The sequence below is a fragment of the Coturnix japonica genome, chromosome 6 (assembly GCF_001577835.2).
Source record: "Coturnix japonica isolate 7356 chromosome 6, Coturnix japonica 2.1, whole genome shotgun sequence".
NCBI lineage: Eukaryota > Metazoa > Chordata > Aves > Galliformes > Phasianidae > Coturnix > Coturnix japonica.
Window position 1 is genome coordinate 2,918,738 of NC_029521.1, and position 22,701 is coordinate 2,941,438.

A 22,701-nucleotide genomic window follows, 5' to 3' on the forward strand; every position below is an offset into this window, starting at 1 on the left:
AGAACTATGGAAAGCCATGAAGATTCCCAACGAGGGCTGTGAAAAAGTTGTTGGTTCTTTTTCCATTTCTATTTACTAACCTTTTAAAATGAAGCCATTTTGTATCCTGCTTGTTATTTCCATGGTGACATCTGAAATGCACTTCAGAGTCCCCAGCTACTAATAGAGCTCAAGGTAACTATGAGTTTTACATTTAAATAACAACAAAAAGTAGAACAAACTAAGAAAAGCAAATACAGCATCTAATTACAGTTCTCATACACACACAGGGAGGGCAGGAAACGTCAAGAGAAAAGAGCTACATTTCCTCACAGTCTGCTTATTGTGTGGGATTCGGGAACACATGCTCAGTCCTCTCAGACCTGCTGTGAACGGTCTCCCTCACATCATGCAGTCAAGAAAGAAACAACTGAAGAAGAATTTGAGGATTAATCAGTGTGTTAATTGAGGTTATCTAGATTGTGATAGATGGAGACAACATACTAAACAAGTTACTACAGCAGCTGAACTCATCTGTTAAAACCAAAATAAATGGATAAACAAAATTAAGTTCACTTTCTCATTGATTTTTATCCAGCTGCACTGGACTATAAAAGAGCTATCAGGGAAAGCTATCCATTAGCTGTCAACTCAGAATGCCTTAAGAAGCAATTGCTAATCCTCCAGTGATGTCTCACTAAATCCTAATCTCTACAAATTGCTCTTAGGAAGAACATTAAACTTGACATCAAACCTGGTCTTTAATCCTACCTAATATCATTCAACCTGTGAGCCATTAGAGATCATGGAACACAATACAACTTCTAAAACCAGTTAAAAAAAAATGCATAAATCAGATAGCTAATCTCAAAGTCAGGTCTAGATCTTCTCATGCTTTCTGTGCTGCGAAAGAAAAAAAGGAATATGGAGCATACTAACTTAAAAAAATAATAATCTTACAATCCATAAAAATTAAGGGGCAACTACAATGCTTCAGTTTTACTTTGCAATATAATCTTCTCTTTCACACACTCACACGCTTATATATATGTAAATACACATGCATACTATAAATATATATATATACACACACACACAAACATATATAAAAGTTTTGAAAGGTGATTAAAAAAGGGTGGGTAACGATTCATCAAAATTTCAATGCTCACATTACTTCAGATAAGCAATAGAACAGAAAACACATTAATTGTGCCCTCACCTCCACTGCTAACCCTTATATGAGGTCTAGGAGGAGGTGGATCCTGGCTCCAGCCCTTTCTGTCACTCAGCTGCATTGTGTGCACCTGAGCTCCCCTGGGTTGGCCCTGCCTTCCCACCAGGTGCTCAATCACTGTTTCAGGCCCTGACTTAGCGTTTCCACTACACAGCTTGGTGTCATCTGCAGACTCGCTGAGGGTGAACTAGATTCCACTGTCAATGTCAAGGATGAAAATAATTTAACAGCAAATACTATGGGAAGTTTTATTTGTTCCTTGGGAAGCAGCAAAGAATCAAAAAGCCAAGATAAGTTATTTTAAAATGAAAAGTTAATCCCTTTTAAAATTATGGAAAAAATTTGTTGAAGATACCTGTCATTCAGAATATATGTCTGAAATTAAGAAAAGTCACTAAATAACTAATAATCAATAGAAACAGTTGATCTCTTGGAAAAGTTAAGAGCCATAAGCCCATAAAAGTGTAGCAGTACATGTAACCAAGAGATGTAACATACGGCCAAAAGACAATTATATCAGAATCAAGACAGACACTACCCTATCTGCAGAGGAAAGGATAGATCTATTTAGCCTGATATCTCGGTGATCTATTTTGTCCTCAGAAGATAAATTTAGCAGCTGCAAACTCAAAATACTATAACGTATGTGAAGTGAAAAATAGTAAATAATGTGAAATTGTATCAAAACATTCATGGTATCCTCTCCAAATGAGGACGTTATATTTGGAATGAATGAATCAACATGGAACTGATCTTTCATCAGAGAGCAAAACTGCTCTGAAAACAGTTTATTCAGCAAATCATCCACATAATTGGTAGTACAGCTCTCACATAGGCAGGGAGATGCAAAACAAAGCCCCTGAAGTAACTACTGCCAACGGTTAACTGGTAGACAACACAGAGGGTAAGGACTTCACAGAACCACAGACTCATAGGGGCTGGAAGGAACCTGAGAGAACACTGAGTCCATCCCTCCTGCACATTCCCCACAGCCGGTCACATAGGTAGGAATTCAGGCAGATCTTGTGTATCTCCAGAGAAGTAGATTCCACAACCTTTTTCTGGACAGCCTGTTCCAGGGCTGTGGCCCTGTAAAGAAGTTCTTCCTTATATTACTTTCTGTGTTCCAGTCCCTGGCTTACTGGAAGAGCAGACTGCACGAATTCATGGACTTGAGCACCGAGGAATGCTTTGGAAAATTTCATATTTATGCAGCACAGTCATATCAAGATTGTAATTTGAAGAATCACAAGAATTTGATGTACACAAATATACATTTGATGCATACAGATATGTCCTTATTGCTTTAGAAAAACGTTTCACAGAATTATTCTCTAATATCTTATCTCCACATCTAACAAAATAGGATCTCAATATATAAAGCTAAAGCAAGAAATTATAATTTGAAAGCAATGAGCACAGGAAACCAGTATCAAACAGAAACTTGATTTTGGTTTGCATTAAGAATATCTTAAAACATTTGCTTGTAAAATAAAGTGAGGAAAAACTCAGAGGAGAGTACATAACTTGGTAATTCCCCATCTGAAACACAGAAGAAAATTAATCCACCATGGCCAGGTGAAGATCAGAGACTGTAGGAAAAGGGGAAAAACATGAAGATAGTCTGATAGTCTTATTTTGTTACTTCTAGCATAGAACCATCTCTGAGCAGATCTCCCCTCGCCCTGGGTCCCCATTAGCTGGGCTCCCCAGTTCCACCCCTGAATGCGCCCGATCTGGAGCTGATTGCCTCTGAAATATGTCAGGACCTTAAACAGCTCCTTCTTGGAACAGCAAGGAGAACAAAAGAAAATTTAAAGAAATATATAAAAGGGACATCAGTTTTAACTCAGTTCTCACAGAAAAACAAAAAAAGCAGAGCTGATTCAAAAGGTGAGGGAAAAGGAAGTCAATGGGCATTACAAATAAAACTTGTCAAGGACTCAGGAGCCTTGAAAAAAAGAAAATGGAAGGGAAAAGGAATGGGAAATTATGAGAACATAAAATACAAATATTCCAAATGACATTGCAAGCCAATCCATGAAATTATGGAATTCTCTCCTCTTGCTGAGAAAGAGAATGTAACAGGGGAAAACAGGAAGCTAAAGGACAACACATCCTTTCAAAAATGAAATCTATCCCAAGCAACTAACTCAGGAAACCAGGAGGACTTTAAAAGCTATTAGCCAAAGGCAATAAACAAGGCATTTAAGTGTATTTCACAGGAAGCCTATGAAAGAATCAGATGTTCCACTAAAACTTGATGCCTATTGATCAGGCATCAATAATGGATACTAAGGATAAAATAAATGACTTCTTTGCATTGATCTTTACCACAGAACATGACAAAGAAACATTTCCTGCAGACATTACATTCCTAGTAGGAACCACTTACAGAGAAAATGAAGCACTTGCATAAAAGAAGCATCAGGAAAAGGTTCTAGAAAACTACTTTCTGAAGTTCATTGTGAATTCCAGGGCATCTGTGAAATAATAACAATAATAGAAGAATCTATTAAAAAATGACAACAGTAAAATAGAGCTGACAACCATCACACAACCAGATTAACTACCACATTGTGTCTCCACTTTCATGAAGACTGAAAAAGATATTCCAACAAAAAGTGTATTTTAGTGTCAGAAAATGACAGTTCACAGAGAATGTAATTTCTACCAGTGCTCATCATTACTCTATAAATTTCTCTCTCCAAAGACTTTCAGAAGATTTCTATAGACTAGAAAAAGCCCATTAAAAATTCAACATGAAGCAAGTTTCAAATGCAGAACAGTTGCAAACTTTTTAATAGTAAGCACGTATCATAACCATGTCTCACAGTTGCCGGCACCCAGCAAGCAGCAAAGAAACGAAAACTGGCTGGAGACAAATGGTACAATGCAAGAAACACGCAGGACTTGGTGCCATCATTAGATTTTCCCAGTAATTACACAAGATACTCTGAAATTAAATTTCTTTTATTTGGTAGAATTCTAAAAGATATGGCCGTTCTACAACATATGTTCTGTTGAAAAATATCATGTTGAACAAAGTGATAATAAGAGGAAATAAAAACATTGTGAGCTCCACTATCATGAATAAGGTAATTGGGGCAAGATATTCTATTTTTTGAGGCTCGTGTAGATAGATAGAAATGATCGTTCAGCTCAGAACACAGAGATGTTATTGACAATAACACAGGCTCAAACAGTTAGGAAGCCTTTCTGTAGAGGAAATGGAAGAGTCACCTTAATGGCTTGTGATACATGAAATTCCTTCTCTAACTCTTTCTCTTGAGGAGTGCCGCCCATCCAAAGAAAATCCCTGGGAGAAACAGAAAAGGATCCTACTGAAGTGCAGAATAGGAACTGATGCCATATCCAGGTCTGGGCACAGCACTTCATCCTGGGGTAATTTCCTTCTTAGATCTTCAATAATTCACCTACAGGCAGGAGTTTTATCATAATAAATCAGGCCTACGAGAAAGAATGCTTGAGCTTCATAATGCATATGATTTCTAGCTTTTCTAATCTGTCAGACTACTAAATCTGTCTTTCATACTGCCTCTCAGCACAAGACTTCTGTTCCTAGCTCTGCTGTCCCTTCCTCTCTGGGCTTTTCTTGAAAATTGTAGCAACAATTAAAAAAAAATAATAATAATAATCAGGGCAGAAGACTGAAAACAGCACTTGTTATTTCATTACCTCAATGGAGAATAAGTGCAATAGCATATATTAAATTCTGAAATGAGGAAAGACTGCATGTGGAATGCCTATTGTGAATATATTCTCCAAAACTTGCAGTACTTGAAAATAAGTGTTGTATGCCTCTATTTAGAAGGTTCTGTAGAACCAGACAGTGGAATTTCTATGTGATTTGATAATAAACAGCCATAGCAGAATCTATTTTATTTCATGCCTATTCCAAAATTACATCCAAAACAACAAGAAAAAGCAGAAAAAGCAGTACTCAGTCTTCCTATGGTCATACACTCATTTCACATTAAGACTCCAAATATAGGGCAAATTTTATTATTTCAGGTATGTTTACAAAACCATCTAAAAATTCAGTGATGCATTTCACAGTAACTACACATGCTAGTTATGCAATCAATTGTCTTCCTCCATGGGAAGTTTGTCATTCAGTTAAGTGTCATTCAGTTTACAAAGAAAAACTGGCAGAAAATTCTTCTGTTCTGAACTGTTTGATAATGAGTCTGAGACGTTGTCTTTTTCCACGTAAGCCCTTGTTAACCAGTGACCTTGCAATCTCTGGAAGTTGAGATCCCATGCAGTTCATCTCCTGCTGTCTCAGTAGGAAGCTACAGAACCTTATAACTTCGCTTTCTGAAGAACAGACACATTTTTAGGATGGTGACTTCTGAAGACAAATCCTAACCACCCAAACCAACTGCATGAAGGTCACAAAGAAAAACTAGACACCAGAATTAGACAGAACATTGAGATACTACCTACATCAGCCTTTTGTTTCATACTAGAGTATACACTACCATCATCATTTCTAGCGGTTGGCGACATCCTTCTCAACTCAGGCCATTCAATGTTTCTATGATCAAAGCTCTATTGACAAACCCCAAGAAAACTGGAAAGGTAACTGCTTCAAACAGAAGGCCAAGAAACATTTTTTAGTTTCCTCACCATCTGAGCACCCTGACATGAGATCACAACTAAACTACGTGTAAAGGGACCTAACACTGGGAAAGCTTTAACTTCAGCATTAATTTTCAAAGCATGCAAAACTGCAAACTGATTTTTAGCATTCTGATGCTTATTTAATGAGATTATGAAGTAAAACACTACAAATCTAGATTGACAGAAGCACTGAGAGTCATGCAGAACAAAAAAACCCTGCCAAAAATTCTTCTGCACAGGCACCACTGTTCAGGAAAATGGACATTCAAATCCTGCATGGTTGTGCCAGACCATCTACTGTGCCCTGTGTCCAGGCACACATGCAGACACCGCTGGCTTCTGTCATAACAAAGATCCACTGGCTGAAACCACTACTATCAGAATTAATGCCACTCTAGGACTAGTTCAGCACAGCAAGGACCAGACCCCGAATAGCTTGGGGAAAATATATCTTCCCTTAGGTGATGCACACCATAGACTCTGGTCATAAATAGGATGCTGAGCCCAAGCAAGTTGCTAATAGTACTGAACTATTCATTTATTACTCCTCCTCGTTTTCAATTCATTTCATTATCGTGTCTGCAACCAGAATACTCCCAGCTCTCCATTCTAAACAGCAGATTATGCCACTAAATGGCAATTAAATGTCCTAAAGGCATTAAAAAGGCTATTACCAAAACATATTTTCAAGCTCTGCCATAAATTATTTCACATAAGCTTTGAAATACGTAACAAGTGAGCCTTCAATGGAAACAACTGTGCTGGGGTCATATGTCTACATGCAAACACAATATTAATCCTCAGTAATAAGCAATGGTAGTAAAACCATCTCTGAACTACTAAGACAATCAAAAAACACAAGAATATTAAGATGACAAATAGTTTCTTATGTGCCTTTAGTATCTTTTATTCATAGGGACATCATTTTTAAACCTTCAAATTAACAGCAGGAAAAATAAGCAAATAGGACAACACTCAGCAAGGTTTTCATTTACTTATTTACATTTAAAAGCTAAGAAGATATGGGGGATCTATGGGAAAAAAAAAAAAAAAAAAAAAAAAAACAAGTAATAAATAAATAAATAAATAAATAAAAACCACCCTAAGCTGTTACTTATGTCAGAATTAAAATCTGGAAGGGAGTTCAGAAGAAAGAAGGTAAAATCAGCACCTGGCAATTTTCTCCAATTGTTGAGCTACTCAAACTCTACCTCAACCTCCAACCCAGATCCGTGCTAATAAATACATCTAGTACTGGTAGAATATATCTTTTTATTTATTTTTTCCTAGAGATAAACACAGCTTCCTTTAATAAAAGTCAGCTATGAGCATATGCAGAACAACAGACTAGGGTAAGCAAGGCACTCCTTTGTGTTTATTTTAAATGTTAGCTGGGGCCCACTTATTCTCACTTATCTCACTGGGTTGGGATTTGGTTAAGGATCCCACCTACTCAGAGAGCACTTTGTCTCTATGTATAGAAGACTACACCACACTAAAAGTGTTTCTTCCTCTAGATGTGAGATATGGCAACAACACTTCAGCTTTAAAAAGTAATGAGAAAGCAATATAAATCTTAGCCATTGCTAAAATTCCTGGTGACAATTGTCCATAAAATTAAGCTGCAAAGGTTTAAAGGGTTGTCATAATTGCAGCTGTTGGCCTAACGAGCATGTCCCAAATTCAAACTTGATTCAAGTCACTGTAGGACAAAAAGATGGGAATTATTATCTAGAATAACTCGCTTGCCCAGGTGCCTTGCGCACATCCCTGCACCACTGTCAGATACACTTCTGCTATTACAGAAATTAAACAATCTACAGCACTTGTTTGTTTTAAGAGCAGCACATTGTCCAAGTTCCTGATTTTCTGGTGGTCGTGGGAAAACATTCACCAAATTCAAGGTAATCTCAGTTGCAGTTGCAACTGAACAGAAGTTCAAAGACAACAGTGCAGTACAGTTCACTGAGATTTAACGATACCTTCACGCAAAGCATCTCCACCTATGCATTACGGAATATACTTTCTTAGGACCCAGAGGGAAAAGTCACTACGTTACATAAAGTAAGAAATTATATTTGTAACTAACAAAGACATGACATGCTGCTGAACCTCAGGAACTACACTGGCAGTTTTGCTTGGTTTGGGGGTGTCTTCTCGTGTCAATTTATTTTCCATAACTCATACTGCAATAACATACCACATATTTCAGGTAACAACCTCCTATTCACTCCATTTGTCCCTTTGATTATTCCCACAAAGAGCTAAACTTGCCTTAAACGTCTTAAATTACCCTCTTGCCAATGCAATCTGACCAAAATCTGATGTTAATTAGGAGATCTTCATTATGATTTGGGCACTGCCTTTTTGAACAATCTTTCCACCTCAGTTCTAATGTAAGGCATGTTGGCCAGTGCTTGCCTGTGATCTATCCTCCTTCCTGGGTGTTGGACTTGATGATCTCTAAAGCTCCCTTCCAACCCCTACAATTCTGTGATTCTGCAATTCTTCTGTTGGTTTCTAAAGAGCAGACTGCAGCTGCCTCTGAATGCCCAGTTACATGAGAGATCATTCCCTCAGAGCTCAACTCAATCTCTGCACTTCAGTCCTTTATCCAAACTTCAAAGCCAGAACTGGTGACTGTAAGGTGAAATGATACAAAGATGGTAACAAAGATGGTAACAGATATTCAGAAGGTTAATTATAAGAAAAGACTCATTGATATGGATGCCTTCACTGGGAAATGCTGAGGCAATCTCCATCGGGGAGCAATCTCCAAGAGATGCTGCCTTAGTGGTGGTCAGCCCTTAAATGAGGTCTAGAGGAGGTGGAGTCAAGCTCCACCCCTTCCAGGAGTGCAGCTAAATTACTCTCACCTGTGCTCCCACAACTGACCCAACACTTGCCTCAACTGATTTATCAGTGGTTCAGGCTGTGATTACCAATTTCCCATACAGGTGACACACACACACACACACAAAAGTGGAATCGATTTTGGCAAAATCAGATAATATTAGAACAGTCACCTTAAAGCTTTTCTCTCCATAAAATCCGCATCCCAGAAATCGTTAGGGCCCTCAATCACAGTTACCTCATTACCACGTTTTGTGTGTTAGTTACTATATTTCACTACATACAATACAGTAAACTTATTTTTAAGTAGTATTTCCTAAGGAAAAAATGTTACACGAGTCTATGCTGTCATACAGGTTGCATTAATAAACAGGATTAAAAACTTGAAAATATTAAGAGATGGTAAAAAATAATCTCTAATTAAATAATTCAAATGTAATGTATTTAATTCATTAGTATCTTCTTTACGCGGTTGTCATTAAAAAATAAGTTTCATAATAAACTCATACCGCTTTTAAAATTGTGCAACTCTCAGAGTATGCAAAACTAAAGCAGTTCATAAGGATGATGATTCTTTTCATCACCTCATATACTTTATCCTCCAGCAGGATTACCCACAATAAGCTCTTCACAGGGACTTCTAGCTCTGCTGTCCAAAACACTTCATGTTCTGCAGGTACATCACTCCCCAGTCAGGATCACGAACAGAATCAGAGATAAATGTATTTAAAATGCTATCAAAATTACATACATAACTGCCCACGTTTCCAAAATACCCTCTGTGAACAAATGAGGAAGGAGGAACATTACTCAGCAGCTCCTCAAACTGCATTCATTCACAATCATAGGCGCACCTTCCAGCAGCAAAGCTGCAGCTGGCTACAGATCCTCTACACCTGCCAAGGAGATGGGTGAGAGCTGTTCCCATGTATGTAAGCACAAGGTTTAACCAACACTTGCAATCTACTCTACTACTGAAATTCAGTGGATGCAAGCCAGCCCCAATCTCCCCCTCCAAATTTAAAAAGACAATACGTGGCTCTTCTTCCCTCTCAAACACATCACTTGCTAAAATTTCAGCTTCATATATCAGACTAAATTCAGCCATCCAAGAACAAAGACCTGCAAGAATTCTGTCTTGTAGGCAGATATTTCTAAAACCAAATATAAATATTAAGTTACTATTGTTGCGTTTCATTTAGGACTAAGTAATGAATGTGCACCTGATATGGAAAGGCATTAGAAGCACCTTTTTCCCCCTCTGTGCTTTTGCTGAAGAGAAGACAGGGAGGTTATCGCTGCCAGAACAGCAGAAGAGCTCCTTGAGCAGAAGTGCAGCCCTTTCAGCTCCCAGCCAGCCTTCTCCAAGGCAAGGAAAATTCACCTTCTGTGATGCAAAGATAATGCCACAAACCCTCAGATGAAGCTCTGAATGCTGCATTTTTGGTGGTGGTGTTATTATATTGTCATCACCTGTGTAGGTCCCCAGCTTCACAGCCCCAGACCTAACTAGTTGAGACAAAGGCAAACCTGCTGCCAGAGCAGCGGATGGAAGGTAGTGAGAAAAAGCCCTTGTGCACCAACCCAAACCTGATAGGCAAGTATCTAATCTCAGTTTAATGGCAAAGATTGGTTCATTTAGACAGTGCTTAAAGATAATCAGCTTATTTAAAAGCATGCACTATAAACCCATAAACAGTGTCCACAGTGAGCACCTTCACCTGTTAAGAGATGTGATGTTTTACCTGCATGTTTCTGACTCCAGTGTTTTTTGATTAATGGAAATAAGCTACAGCTGATGCTATTACACTGAGACAGTCCTGCGAGTAAAGAGCTGACCCAGTGAAACATGACAATGCCTTGCATAAAGTTAAAATAAAAAGCTGAAATCTAAAGCAGAATATACCCAGGCTGCTTAAGGAAAAGCATTGTACATGACTTTTTGATCTTTGCTGAAAAAGCAGAATTTTTCGACTAGATTGAACTCTAGCACTATGTCCCTTACGCAGCTGGGTCAGACTGCAGGCTAAGGACTAATGCAGTAAAGCAGGTAATTTATGAAATAATTACAGAAGTACATCTCCCCTCCTAAATCAGGAGCACTGGCATCCATCAGAGTAATACCCTCAGTGAAGTCTCTGATCCCACTGCCCACTGAACACCAGCAGTGGAAATGGTTCTTTTTTGCTTAGAAACGGTTAAATGGCAACAAAAGGACTGTAACATTTCAGTTCAGTGCATTTCTGTGTTTCAAACAAAAACTCTGTTTCTTTCTGGCAAAATCACTGACAGATTGAACAACAATGTGATTTTTCTCTCCACATAGCATTGCTCTTCAAACAAACTAACAAAACAACTAAGAAGAACAAAGTACAGCACTCCGGGAGACGATCAATACATTGTTTTTTGTACTTATTAATAAATCAGCTTCCAAGTCACAACCTCTGGAATAGCTTGGTACTACTTTAATGACAGCCTTCTCACCACTTGTATTGTAACTCACAAGGCGAAGAAACTGAGTCCCTACAACTGGTTTTTGTTTTTTTAGTACTTACCAGTATTGCTCAGCCCTGAGCAGGTGGGATGGCTACAATCATAGAAAGGCCAGGGTTGAAAAGGGCCACGATGACCATCTGGTTTCAGCCCCCCTGCTACATGCAGGGTCACCAACTTCCAGACCAGGCTGCCCAGAGCCACATCCAGCCTGGCCTCGAATGCCTGCAGGGATGGGGCATCCACAGCCTCCTTGGGCAACCTGTTCCAGTGCGTCACCACCCTCTGGGTGAAAAACTCCCTCCAAATATCTAACCTAAACCTCCCCTGTCGCAGTTTAAAGCCACTCCCCCTTGTCCTGTCACTATCCACCCACAACTGTCAGCCTCTTGGAGCGCACCACTGAAAAATGCTATTTTACTGTCAATTCAAACAGGAGACATAAGCAAAACGTTAGCACTGTACAGTGTAGTACAATTGAACACACTTCATACAAGTTTGCTTTTGTTAAAACCCTGTTTACCTTTAGCAGTAGTGCAGGCAAGAATGCATGTTTTCTACACTGCTTGATTACCATGTAACAAAAAAAGCCCTTGTCAGTGCAGTAACAGACCAGCATAGACGCTGCAAGAGAATATCCCCATCTTATCTCAAATGCTTGCTTTACGCATTCTGACATCAATGAGAATAATCAAATATGAAAAAGCAGCTCTTTGTTATTAATACTAATTTAGTGGTTTGCTGTTTCACAGTGCTATAGCCCCTCTAGCTGGTAGCAGCCAACAACCAAAGCCCAGTTCCTGAGAACTAGAATCTTGAACTTCAACAGCAGTGATGCTGTGAAATGATAAACATGAAGATAATAACATTGTTTTTAAATACAATACTTCTCCCATACAATGCAGCGTGGCATCTCTAGTGTTTCAACAACGTATGTGCTACAGGAAAAACTCTTCCCTGGCATACTGCTAGCTGAAGAGGCAGCACCGAGAAAAACAGTGCACAAAACAAGGAGCACTATTTTCCAGAATAATGCAAAGAAATAAATAAAATTCAGAGGAGGACGTTATTTAAAAGCGGAACGAAAAGAATTCATGGCTGCCATTTCTCCTGAGAGCCTACAGCTAAGCAGCTGCAATCCCCCAGAACACAAAGGTTTTAGTACAGGACATGTTTCATGCAGAGAATGCACAGCATAATGGTGCACTCCTTCATGGCTATACTGAACACACAAAAACAGAAAGGAAAAAGCATTAACAGAAGCTCAGTTCTAATAAGCACATTTAAATAATACCCATAACTTGTAAAAAGCAGCATTTTCAAACTGATGTACATCTATGTGCACAGCATGTTTTGTTAATCACTGACAATGCAATCTAACACACAGTAACAGATTTTATCACACAGATGTTCCCATTTATTGACCCCGATTCTGCACATGCGTAGGTCTACAAAAAGCATCGCTTGCACACTCTAAATTGGGCCTCTAGGTTTGCAAAACTGGGCCATATAATAATCCCTTTATAAAAAACAAAGACTGTGAACTACTTAATGCAGCAAATCTTCTATCCAGAATATCATCAAGATATATTTTCCTCAGTTTTTTGCTAGCAAAGTTACAGAATGCCTCACTGAAAGCTCTCTTCTTGCAGATTAAAATACCAAATCCTTTTTCTATGAAGAGGACCGACCTACATTATCAGTACATCACTTACATGCATCTTCTGTATAAGTACAAAGCACAAGCTGGGGACAGGGGAAGGATGGGACATGAGGATTCTAAGGGATTCATCCTAATTTAGAAAGGAAAAGCAAAGCCATAAACCAAAACAAGAAGAAACCAACAGAAGTCACAGCGAATAGAAAAGGCAGTACAAGTTGTTTGACTTCTTTTATGGGGACTGGAACAGAAATTTCTTGAGGTACCTAGACCAAGGTTTCCCTTCATCTTCTTACCCAGTTACACCCTTATTCTGAGCTACCATGAGCCTCTTCTGTTCCACCTGAGCTTTCCCTGAACTTTTCCTTCTTGCAAATTCACTGATTTCTAATTACCCCATGGAAAAAAACACACATCAGTTTGGTCTTAAAAAGCTCTATGGGCGATCTGTTGCTAAACACGATTTGAAGGGAGTTATCTTTGAAGCTGAACAGTTTGTCCCCTGCAGTCAACAATCAGCCATCAGGCACAAGGCGTAAAAAAATAAGGGGTTATATGTTGTGAAGGCACTGAAGTCACGGAATCCTCCTGCTTACATGCTGTGTGAGAAACACAGCTCTGGAAATACAGAACACTGCACTGGAGGGCAGAATACATGGAGATAGAAAAGATGAAATGCTGGAAGAACTGTATAGGTTTTACTCACCTATATTTTGAGATCATACCTGAGTACACACAACTCTGGAGCCAAAGCATATTGGTAAAGTTTCAGAAGCAAACACCTGAACATTCAGCAGCAATCATTTTGCAATCTACTTTTGTTCACGTCAGCAAATTTCATCAGGAACAACCGACCCAAATGAGTGGTTTTTTTCTGTTAGAAAGAAACATATATTTACAAATGCAGTATATCCAAATTCTCCTCAGGGCTGCTTTAGTCACTTCTGTCTTGAATGTCTCTTGATCTAAGGGGAGACAGAAACTTGTTTGAGGAAAAAATAAATACCTGCTTAAATCCATTCACTTCACCTGTATGCACTCCCTGTATACACTCCATCTGCTCTGCTCAGAAGAGCCTTGGCCCCACTGCAAGCCACTTACTACACTACAGCGGTACTTCACGCAGAACAATGGCATGGGAGTAGGTATGAAAGGGGAGGCCTGAAAGCAGGTTTACATGTCCACTGCAGAAAGCATCTGATGAGAAACCACCACCTCCCTGCTGGATGACTCCTGAATCTCCATCACATTGATCCCAAGTCCCTCAGAGTAAGAAATCTTTTCCATAATCCAAGGTATCTTGTTCTTTTCCTGACTGTATTTAGTTCCATCTTGTAATGCAAAATAATGCCTGTGCTTCATACAAAGTGACAACAAATCCCTTCCAGACAACAGAACCTGAAAGAGACTTCCCAGTGAAAAAGATGGGTTTCAACTTGGCTTTACCTACAAGAACCCTCTTACAATTTTCAAATACATTTATACTGTCGTGCAGGTTCTTCTCCAACCCATGCTGCAAGGCCAAGCACAAATAAAGCAGGTGTCTTGCTTAGCAGAGACCAAGCCAGAAGGCACTGAAGTCCTTGAGCTCCAGAACCTCCTTGAAAACAGGGAAGGTGCAAACACGCAAACGCTTGCTAGCATTTTCTCCCCATGCCTGCAGTGAAGATGCAGATCCGTTCAATGCACAGCAATAAACCTCAAAAAGGATTCAGCAAGCTCAGAGATGTGCAAAACACCCGAATTTTTAAGTATTTATTTCTCTTTGTGACCAGGCCACCCCACGTGACCGCACCAGGCACGTTTCTTGTGCTAGCAAACAAGTCATGGGAGAAATCAGCAAACTTAAACAACAGGATGCTGCAGATACTTCCTGAAAGCCACATGAGCTATAGAATCTACCGATAAAGTCAAAGCCAAATCCATGGCAATCCTTGCATTTACTGGGCTTTACAGAAGGTTTCAAAGCAATGAGTCAGATGATAAATGCACTGCAACACTAGACACAGTGCTGTAGACAGAGACAGGTCTTTTGCTTTAATTTTTAATTTCCATTTTCTGTGGGTTTAGACAAACCACTGACATTACTTTAGCATAATACTTTGTAATGAATCAATACTTTAATTTAATAATGGTATTCTGTTGTCAACATATAATATATCACATAATGTCCTTGTGTAGACGCTAAAAAAATAGGCCCAATAAAATGCAAGGCCTTGCTTTTGCTAGTGATCACAGCTTAAATCAACATAATGAGAATCTCTACAGCCCCCAAAAGATGTTTTTGCTGGGATTAAAAGGCACCATGGAGTAATTTCAACTATATTCCTTCCTCTTATCATACCAGTGCTGTGGAAGTTCTCCCATGCTATTCCAACAAATACTTCAACAAAAGGGAAACATCTGAACTGAATCCACATACACATCTGCGAGTGAAGCTTTAACATCAATATTTAAAATACTTATGAATTTGATGATAATGGTGCTAGTTCCAAACTCTAATGGGGATTAGAAGTGAAAAAGTGAAATTAAGCCCAATGTCATTCCAATCATAATAAATGAAAAGTAAAATTAGAGCTACTCTTACTTTAGGCTATATTCTCTATTTATTATTTTGTGCCTTGGCATTAGCCTTCCTGCTCACAAGTACATAAAGCAGGAAGCACAAATCTAACCACGTCTGTGGTACGTTGACTCATGGCATGGGAACTGAAAGCAAGTGGGAAGGAGGATGAGAAGGAAAAGCTTTCAGAATTCCCAGCTCAATGTATTTTTCTTCGTTCCACAGCCTTTGATGCTTCGTAGATTGGTAAATAAGTGCCATATTAATCTCAGTCAGTGCTAAAGGCACGTGCTCCAGCGTCACGTGTCAGCTCCCTGACTCCAACAACAGCTCATGATCAGAGCAAAGCGCTCACAGATAGATGTCATTCGTTGGCAGGATGCTCCAGAGCTCTGGAAAGAGTAGGTCTGGTTTTACTACAGCTTGGCACCTCCCACTACACCCTCCAGTTGGTGAAAACCCCGCAGTTCCATCTAAGTGTCATCTTTAATGTGAAAAAGATATTTGAGTCAGTGCAAAATAAAACAAACAGCTTTCACCAAAATGTCAGAGCTGGTAGCAGTTCAGCTGCCAGCTGCTTGTTACTTGAACCCATGCCGTGCATAGCAAACAGACAGAGATATGACTAGGACAAACGACTGGACTAGAAAACCTTTAGCAGGAAATCAAAGTGTACTCAGGCTGCAGTCTGGACACAAAAGAAGGTCGCAAATGGACTTCACGAGACCTATTGATTAAGATTTCTGTAACATCTCTTTCCTCGGTTACAGTGCATTAGTTGAGCCCCACCTGCCTGACCTCAGCTCTCCGCATTAGCCTTAGGAACACCACAGAAACCACAGGGTTATTTCATAGCTGAACACACAGAAACTCCTGTAAGGTCGATATCTCAATTTAAAGATAATAACATTAGTGAAAAACCCAGAATACCATGAAAAAAAGCCACACATATTGGAAAAAATCAGGGCATGACTCCATAGAGATGAAACCAACGGTTTGATAACAATAAAACCTCACTAGTGTGTTCCAGTCAGTTGGATGCTTCTGCTCATCTGGGGGTTAAGCCATCCTAAATCAACGATTGATTTTCATGTTGAATACTGGGAAATGAGGCTAGAAAGCCATGATCTGTACGTGAACATGAGAAACAGGCACACAGCACAGAGAGAAAGCCGATGAGTCAATGGCTTTTGCTTAGTCAGAACCTGAAGGATCTTCAACAAGAACTTGCAAAGCAGCTCACAGATAGCTTGACTTTGAGTGAAACACAACCAAGAATTATTGTCATTATGCACACCCACAAAAAAGTGAGAGATTTCACAACATCTCCTCAGCTGAATACACACACAGAGAAAAGGCTTTACCAGCATCCACTTCAGGTGGGCAATCATCCGGCTTTCTGAGGAAATAGCTCCCAATTTGTTTTCCATTTCCACAAGTTACATTTTGAGCCCATTTTAACATGTTAAAGCAATTAAATGAACTGCCACACGAATAACAACAGCTGCTTCTTTTCTTCCAAGCCGTGAAAGGCTAAATAACCCATAACCCCTGCCTCCATATGTGCCTTGCCAAGCCGGCAGATCACACAGGGCTGTGCACTGCTTTGAAAGCTGGAGCATCAGATTTGTCATGTCAGATTTGCATTCACGCGACACAACAGATCCACTACTTCCATTTCAACAGCCGCCAGAGCAATGGCCACATAAGGACCACGCAGCTAAACTTACAAAACGAGGATGCACTTGTTTAAAATAATCCCCTTCCTTCCTAAGAGCTGTTAGTCAGGGCAAATCCAAGCTCAGTGGCAGATGCAGGTATTTGCTGTAGGGTCACACCATGGCAGCACTCCCTGGCAGGAAGATGACATTGCTTCTCCCTCTCCCCTCTGATAGATACTGCAGCCTCAGAGAATTGCACATGTATTCTCAGATAGGCTTATATGTATCAGGGAAGTACAGCTGTAGGCTCCAAATAAATAAATTCTGCCACATGCCCTACAAATTCAAATCCTTTTTTATGTAATCTATTTAATCTTCCATTAATGATAATCTCCGCTACCAACGTGCCCAAACAGGGTCAATTTCTGCTGGATTTGGGCTTCTTGCATTTCATCCTATAACCCAGCTGTACTTAATGAGGGGAAACACCCTGCTGTAAAAGGTATTAGCAGGCTCCCGGAAACAAGGAACAGCTACAGGACTGTGCAACTGCCAGGAACATTTCAAGACTGTGGGCTATTTTCTTCCTTTGTGCGCCCTGAATGCAAAAGATTCCTGCCAGTGACAATAATTTATTAATAAGGATTTTACTGCCTTCTATACCTTTTATTAGGAGGCAGCAGAGACGGGAGGAAATTGCAGCAGACATCCATACTCAAAGAGATACAAAAAGGAGAAGGGAAAAGATCTCAAGGCTGCATTTAAATCCTGACAGGTCCCACCCGGGCTGGAAGCTCAGCAGCATTTCAGGCACACGCATGTCACTGCAGTTTGAAACGCCGGGAAGGTACAGCTGCACACAGGAGTCGAGATCAGAGACGCAGGCTGCAAATCACACTCCCTTCACGTGTTTTATGTTTTCTCGTTTGCTTTTTTGTCCAAGTGTTCTATACAGCTCCATATACCCCAGTGAGACAGCTAAAGCTCAGATCCACAAGAGATTTTTCCCTCTGGTACCACTGGAGCTCCTCTTATTGCAGCTAGAGAGCAACCAGGCTCAGCCACACCTGTGAGGGATGGCTCTTTCTCAATTGCTGTAGCAGATACTGGGGAAGCAAGTTACTGCCTGGTTTGCTGCTCTGATTTAGTGGCAGTTTTATTCGTAATCATTCCCAGTCATCCACCACCTGCACGCCCACCCACACGTACACATCCAGTTTGCCTCTCTTCTCCCTGTTCTGCCAATTCAGAAAATCAGTTTGCCTGCACGTACGCTCTCCGTCCCAGGGTTCATCAGCAAAACAGATGTAATGAACAAAATTAAGTTTAAATGACCAGCTACCCAAATCCTCTACTGGAATAAACGCACATTAGCATGCAGAAGCTGCTGGCGGTACAAGCAATCCAGGTGGTGCATGCGATCGAACTGACACTGTTAGGAAAAGCAACTAAGAGTCGGTGGAGAACACAGGCTCCTCATTTCCTATGCTGCATCTGAGAAAGCACAGAAGACTTTATTATCATTGAGCCTTCCACTAAATAGCACCACACAGAAGTTCCTCTGGCACGGATTACGTTCGTCCTAGATAACCTTTATGAGAAGCTGAAAGTTGATGCACCCAATCCAAACCCGAACCCAAAGCCTTCGGTTTGCGCCTCGTAGGGTGCAAAGAGCCGGGCACAAAGAGCAACCGGGGAACGACCCCCCCCTCCGCTTACAATAATAGCCAGGCTGAGGCTGCAGACGGCACGGTACTACGGTACTGTCTGGAGCCAGAGAGCCCTGGGCTGCTGTGAGCATCCGGGAGCGCCCCTGTGCCAACCCCGCGGGGCTCCTCCCAGCAGCCCGACTCCGTGCCGGGGGCAGCACCTCTCCGGGGCCGAGGGCTCCATCGGTGGGAGCCGGCTGCTGGGCGGACAGAGAATCTCCGCACCGGCAGAGAGGCGCAGCCCGCCCTGAGCTCCCACATCTCACTGTCAGCAGTGTTGCTGCCCCTCCAGGCGGGCCATCACCTGTCCCCTCGCTCCCCACACCTCCTAAATGCCGCTCTCACACCAGACTAGAAAGGGAAGCTTTCCTACCAACCGCAGCAAATTCCAGCCGTCTCCCACGGCTGCTCCTGCCTCGACGCCCGCCACACGAGCGGGGAACCGGCCGGGAGATAGACAGGGGATGGAGAAGACCAGCGCCAACTCGGCGGCTTCTCGGCCTCCCGCAGGGCATCGCGCATCCCCCGGGCTGCGGCAGCCCCGGGACGGACGGCGCCCGGTGCCGGTGGCGCGGACGGCGGGCAGGGTCTGCTCGAGGGCGCGGGCCGGCGCGCTTTACTTACGGATTTTGGGGGTCGTGGTGGTCTCCGGCGTGGTGGTGGTAGATTCCTGGAAGGGAGACAAGGTCCAGGAGGGCGCCGAGTCGTGGACGTAGATCTTGTAGGAGGAGGTAGCGTGTGCCGCAGTGGGCCAGGCGGGCAGCGGCGGGGTGCTGGGGGCGGCGGGCGGCGGGCGGCCGGCGCGACCGGCGGTGCCGGGGGGGCCGCTGGCGGGCGGCGCCGTGTGGGGCGCGGCGGGGTGCCGGGGGACCGTGGGCCTGGGGCCGCCCCTCGCCGGGCCGCGGGTGCCGGGGGGCCTCGGGGGGGCCCTGCTCATCGTGGTGAGGCGGGGGCTGACGCGGCTGGGCGGCCGCGGCGTGGCGGCGGCGGTGGTCTCCGCGCCGCGAGGGGGGGCGGTGGGCTTGGAGAGGAAGAAGGGGTCCTGCCCCACGCCCTTGGCGTCCATCAGCTCGGTGGGGACGTACTCCTTGACGGAGCCCACCACGATCCACTTGAGCAGCATGAGGCTGAGCCCCAGGCCGATGAAGCCTATGAAGAGGGGCACCACGCACAGCCACGTCTGCTGCCGGTTCCAGACGATGCAGTCGCTGCAGCGCAGCTCTCGCGGCGGTCCCCCGGCCCCATCCCCGCCCGGGCCCCCCGCTGCCGCCGCCGCCTCCGCCGCCCCGGGCGCCGCGGCGCCGGCAGCCCCCTCGCTCATCCTAGGGGCCGTCCGCAGCGCCGCCGCGGCCCCGGGGCATCAGCGCGCCGCGGATGCCGGCGGCATGCGGCGGAGGTGGGCGGAGGGGAGCGCGGCGCTGGGTCACGCCGCCGGCATGGCGAGAGGAGCCGACCCCCGCGCCGCCCCGCGCACCTCCCGCGGCCGCGGAGTCAGCGGGACGGCCGCGCCGGGCGCCCTCCGCTTGCGCCGCCCGCGTCAGCTCTCTCCTTCTTCTCTCTTCGCTCCCAGGCTCTGCTCTCCTTAATCCTTTTTTTTTTTTTTCTGTTTTTTCCCCTCCGTGCAGTAAGTCGCGGCGATCAGCCTCCTCGATGATTACGATTTTTTATCCCAAGCGCGCGGATCCTGCTGCGGGCGGGCACATTCCTTCACATCCACGCTCCTTCTCGCCTCTCCTCCTTCTCCTCGCCCCTCGGGGCCGGGGGATCTTCTCTCGCCTTCTCGCTCCCTCCCCCGCCCGCTCGGCTCCCGCCTCTGCCCGGCCGCGGCGCAGCGGCAGCCCCCGGCTGCTCGGCGGGGAGGCGGCGGCGCGGCGCCCGCCACTCCGCGGCCCCGCGGCCAACCCGCGGCCGGCGCTGGGCCAGGGAGGCCGATCCGCGGGCGGGGCCCGGGGCAGGAGGCTCGGCTGGGCTCGGCTTCTCCGCGCCCGCGCTGAAGTCCGGCCCGCACGCAATAAAACTCCGGTGAGGATGCCCGGGAAAAATAATAATAAAAACAATAAGGAAAAATCCACGCAGCCAAATAAATAAATAAAAAATGAACCCCTGGAGCGGCGGACGCCAGTGACCCAGTCGGCAAAAGCACGGATCCGGCCAATAGATGGGCACGCACGCGGCAGCCCCTGCCAAGCTTGCAGCTCCTGCTCAATTGTGCATTCGTCTCGCGGCGCAGGGGAGGCAGGCGAGCGCGCAGCAAGTAAGGCGCCTCCCACCAGAGCCTAATGGTGGTTTCTTAATGCGCACAAGATAAATAAATGATCCGGGCAAAGCCCTCGGGAGGGTGGGTGCTACGGCTAGCGGAGCCTGGGAAAGGGAGGAAGAGAAGGGAAGGAAGAGAAAAAGAGAGAAGAAGAAGAGGGTAACTGCGGAGCGCCTGAACCCATCCGGCGGTGCGGCAGTAACCAACTGCGCTGCGCCGCAAGGCAAAAAGACGCGTGGAGAGAGGGAGGTGGAGACACCTTCAGAGAGGATTCCTCGCCAACGACCGGGGCTCAGGACGAGGCGTTTTCTGACGCTGATGCTCTCTGATGGCTAACAATGAACAGCGTTTGTTGTTTGTGAAAAGGATTCCCTCCAGGAAAGCTAAGACCAGCAGCAGCCACCTGCAACAAAAGGACGGCCCTCTGCTGCTGCCGGGGTGAGGGACGGCACGGGCACCCGTCTCACGGCTACCAGGATGCTCCCAGACCAGTGCGGATGTTGAGGCTGCCCCAACTGCTTCATCTACTTCAGAGGGTTACGTTCATTGTGACCAACAGCGTGCGCTTCCCTCTCACCCTCTGGATTGACCATTTAAACGCTGGTGGTGGTCACTGAAGGGTTAACAGCCCGGTACCAAAGGGTGAGCTTAATGCCGTTTGCCAGATTTTAGAGAATGGTTTATAACACCGTATACGTGCAAATGCTTTTAACCCCTTCTACTAAACTATTAAACCATTGGCGTCATTTCCTGGTAATGACACTTCAGTATAATTTCCTTAGTCACTTATGTAGAAATGGATTAATATTTATACAGAATAATTGAACAGGAAGAAAATGGAAAGGAAATGTGAAATACATTATTTATTTTTTCTGTCTGTACACAAACATAGGAAATAAAATACTGCAGCTGAAAAGTATCTGCTTGATGTATTTTTGTTGTTCAGAAGGAATGTTAATAGCAAAAATATTACAATACGAGAAGTATATTACGAAGACATCTAGATTATTGTCACTTGAAGTAATCCAACTGGAGCTCAGCAGCTTCTCTAAGACAGCCCTATGCTAAGAGCTACTAGGAAATCTCCGGAAGCGGCTGATCAGCTAAGTGCATCCTTCATACCTTTTCTTGTTTTAAAACAAGCAACCAAACAACAACAACGCTTCGGCATTGTTGAGAATGAATATACCCATTTCTATCCATTGATGAAGAGGAAAACAATTGGGTGAAGGCATTTAGAAACAAGAAGAGCATTGCAAAGTACTCAGGTGGACACCTACTAAAGCAAGTAGATGAGCGAAACGGGGATGTCTTGGATATCCACAGTCTTTGTTGGCTGATTTTTTTGGAACCTGAGATTTCTTATGAACATGTAGAACTAGGTGCTCACAGTTGTGAGGGTCAGTCCTGCACAGTCATAGAATCATAGAATGGCCTGGGTTGAAATGAACCACAATGATTATCTGGTTTCAGCCCCCTGCTATGTGCAGGGCCACCAGTCCTCATCTTCCTCACCAAGTACGTGGACTGCTGCCCTGCTCCTGCCATTGCATTTCCTGCACAAACACCATTCAGCTCTTGCCTCTTCTGCAACCATATTGCTGTTTGCTACATTCTCTATGAACAGTTCTTTCTATTTGTATGC

General features: G+C 43.6%; 1 protein-coding gene and 1 long non-coding RNA gene across 3 annotated transcripts in view; one reads left to right on the plus strand and one right to left on the minus strand.

Annotated features, from left to right (window-relative positions):
- Positions 1 to 20,425, minus strand: part of NRG3 (neuregulin 3) — a 366,572-nt gene extending 346,147 nt beyond the window's left edge. For both annotated transcript variants that reach the window (XM_032445355.1, XM_015866076.2), the window contains exon 1: positions 19,424 to 20,425. In XM_032445355.1, the coding sequence (XP_032301246.1) occupies positions 19,424 to 20,120 (697 nt within the window). In that variant the 5' untranslated portion in view covers positions 20,121 to 20,425. The remainder of the gene's footprint in view (positions 1 to 19,423) is intronic.
- LOC116653597 lies at positions 19,435 to 21,975 on the plus strand. The gene is made up of 2 exons (XR_004307719.1): positions 19,435 to 19,530; positions 20,425 to 21,975. It is a non-coding gene; the product is annotated as an uncharacterized LOC116653597 (long non-coding RNA).
- Positions 21,976 to 22,701: the final 726 nt, after the last annotated feature.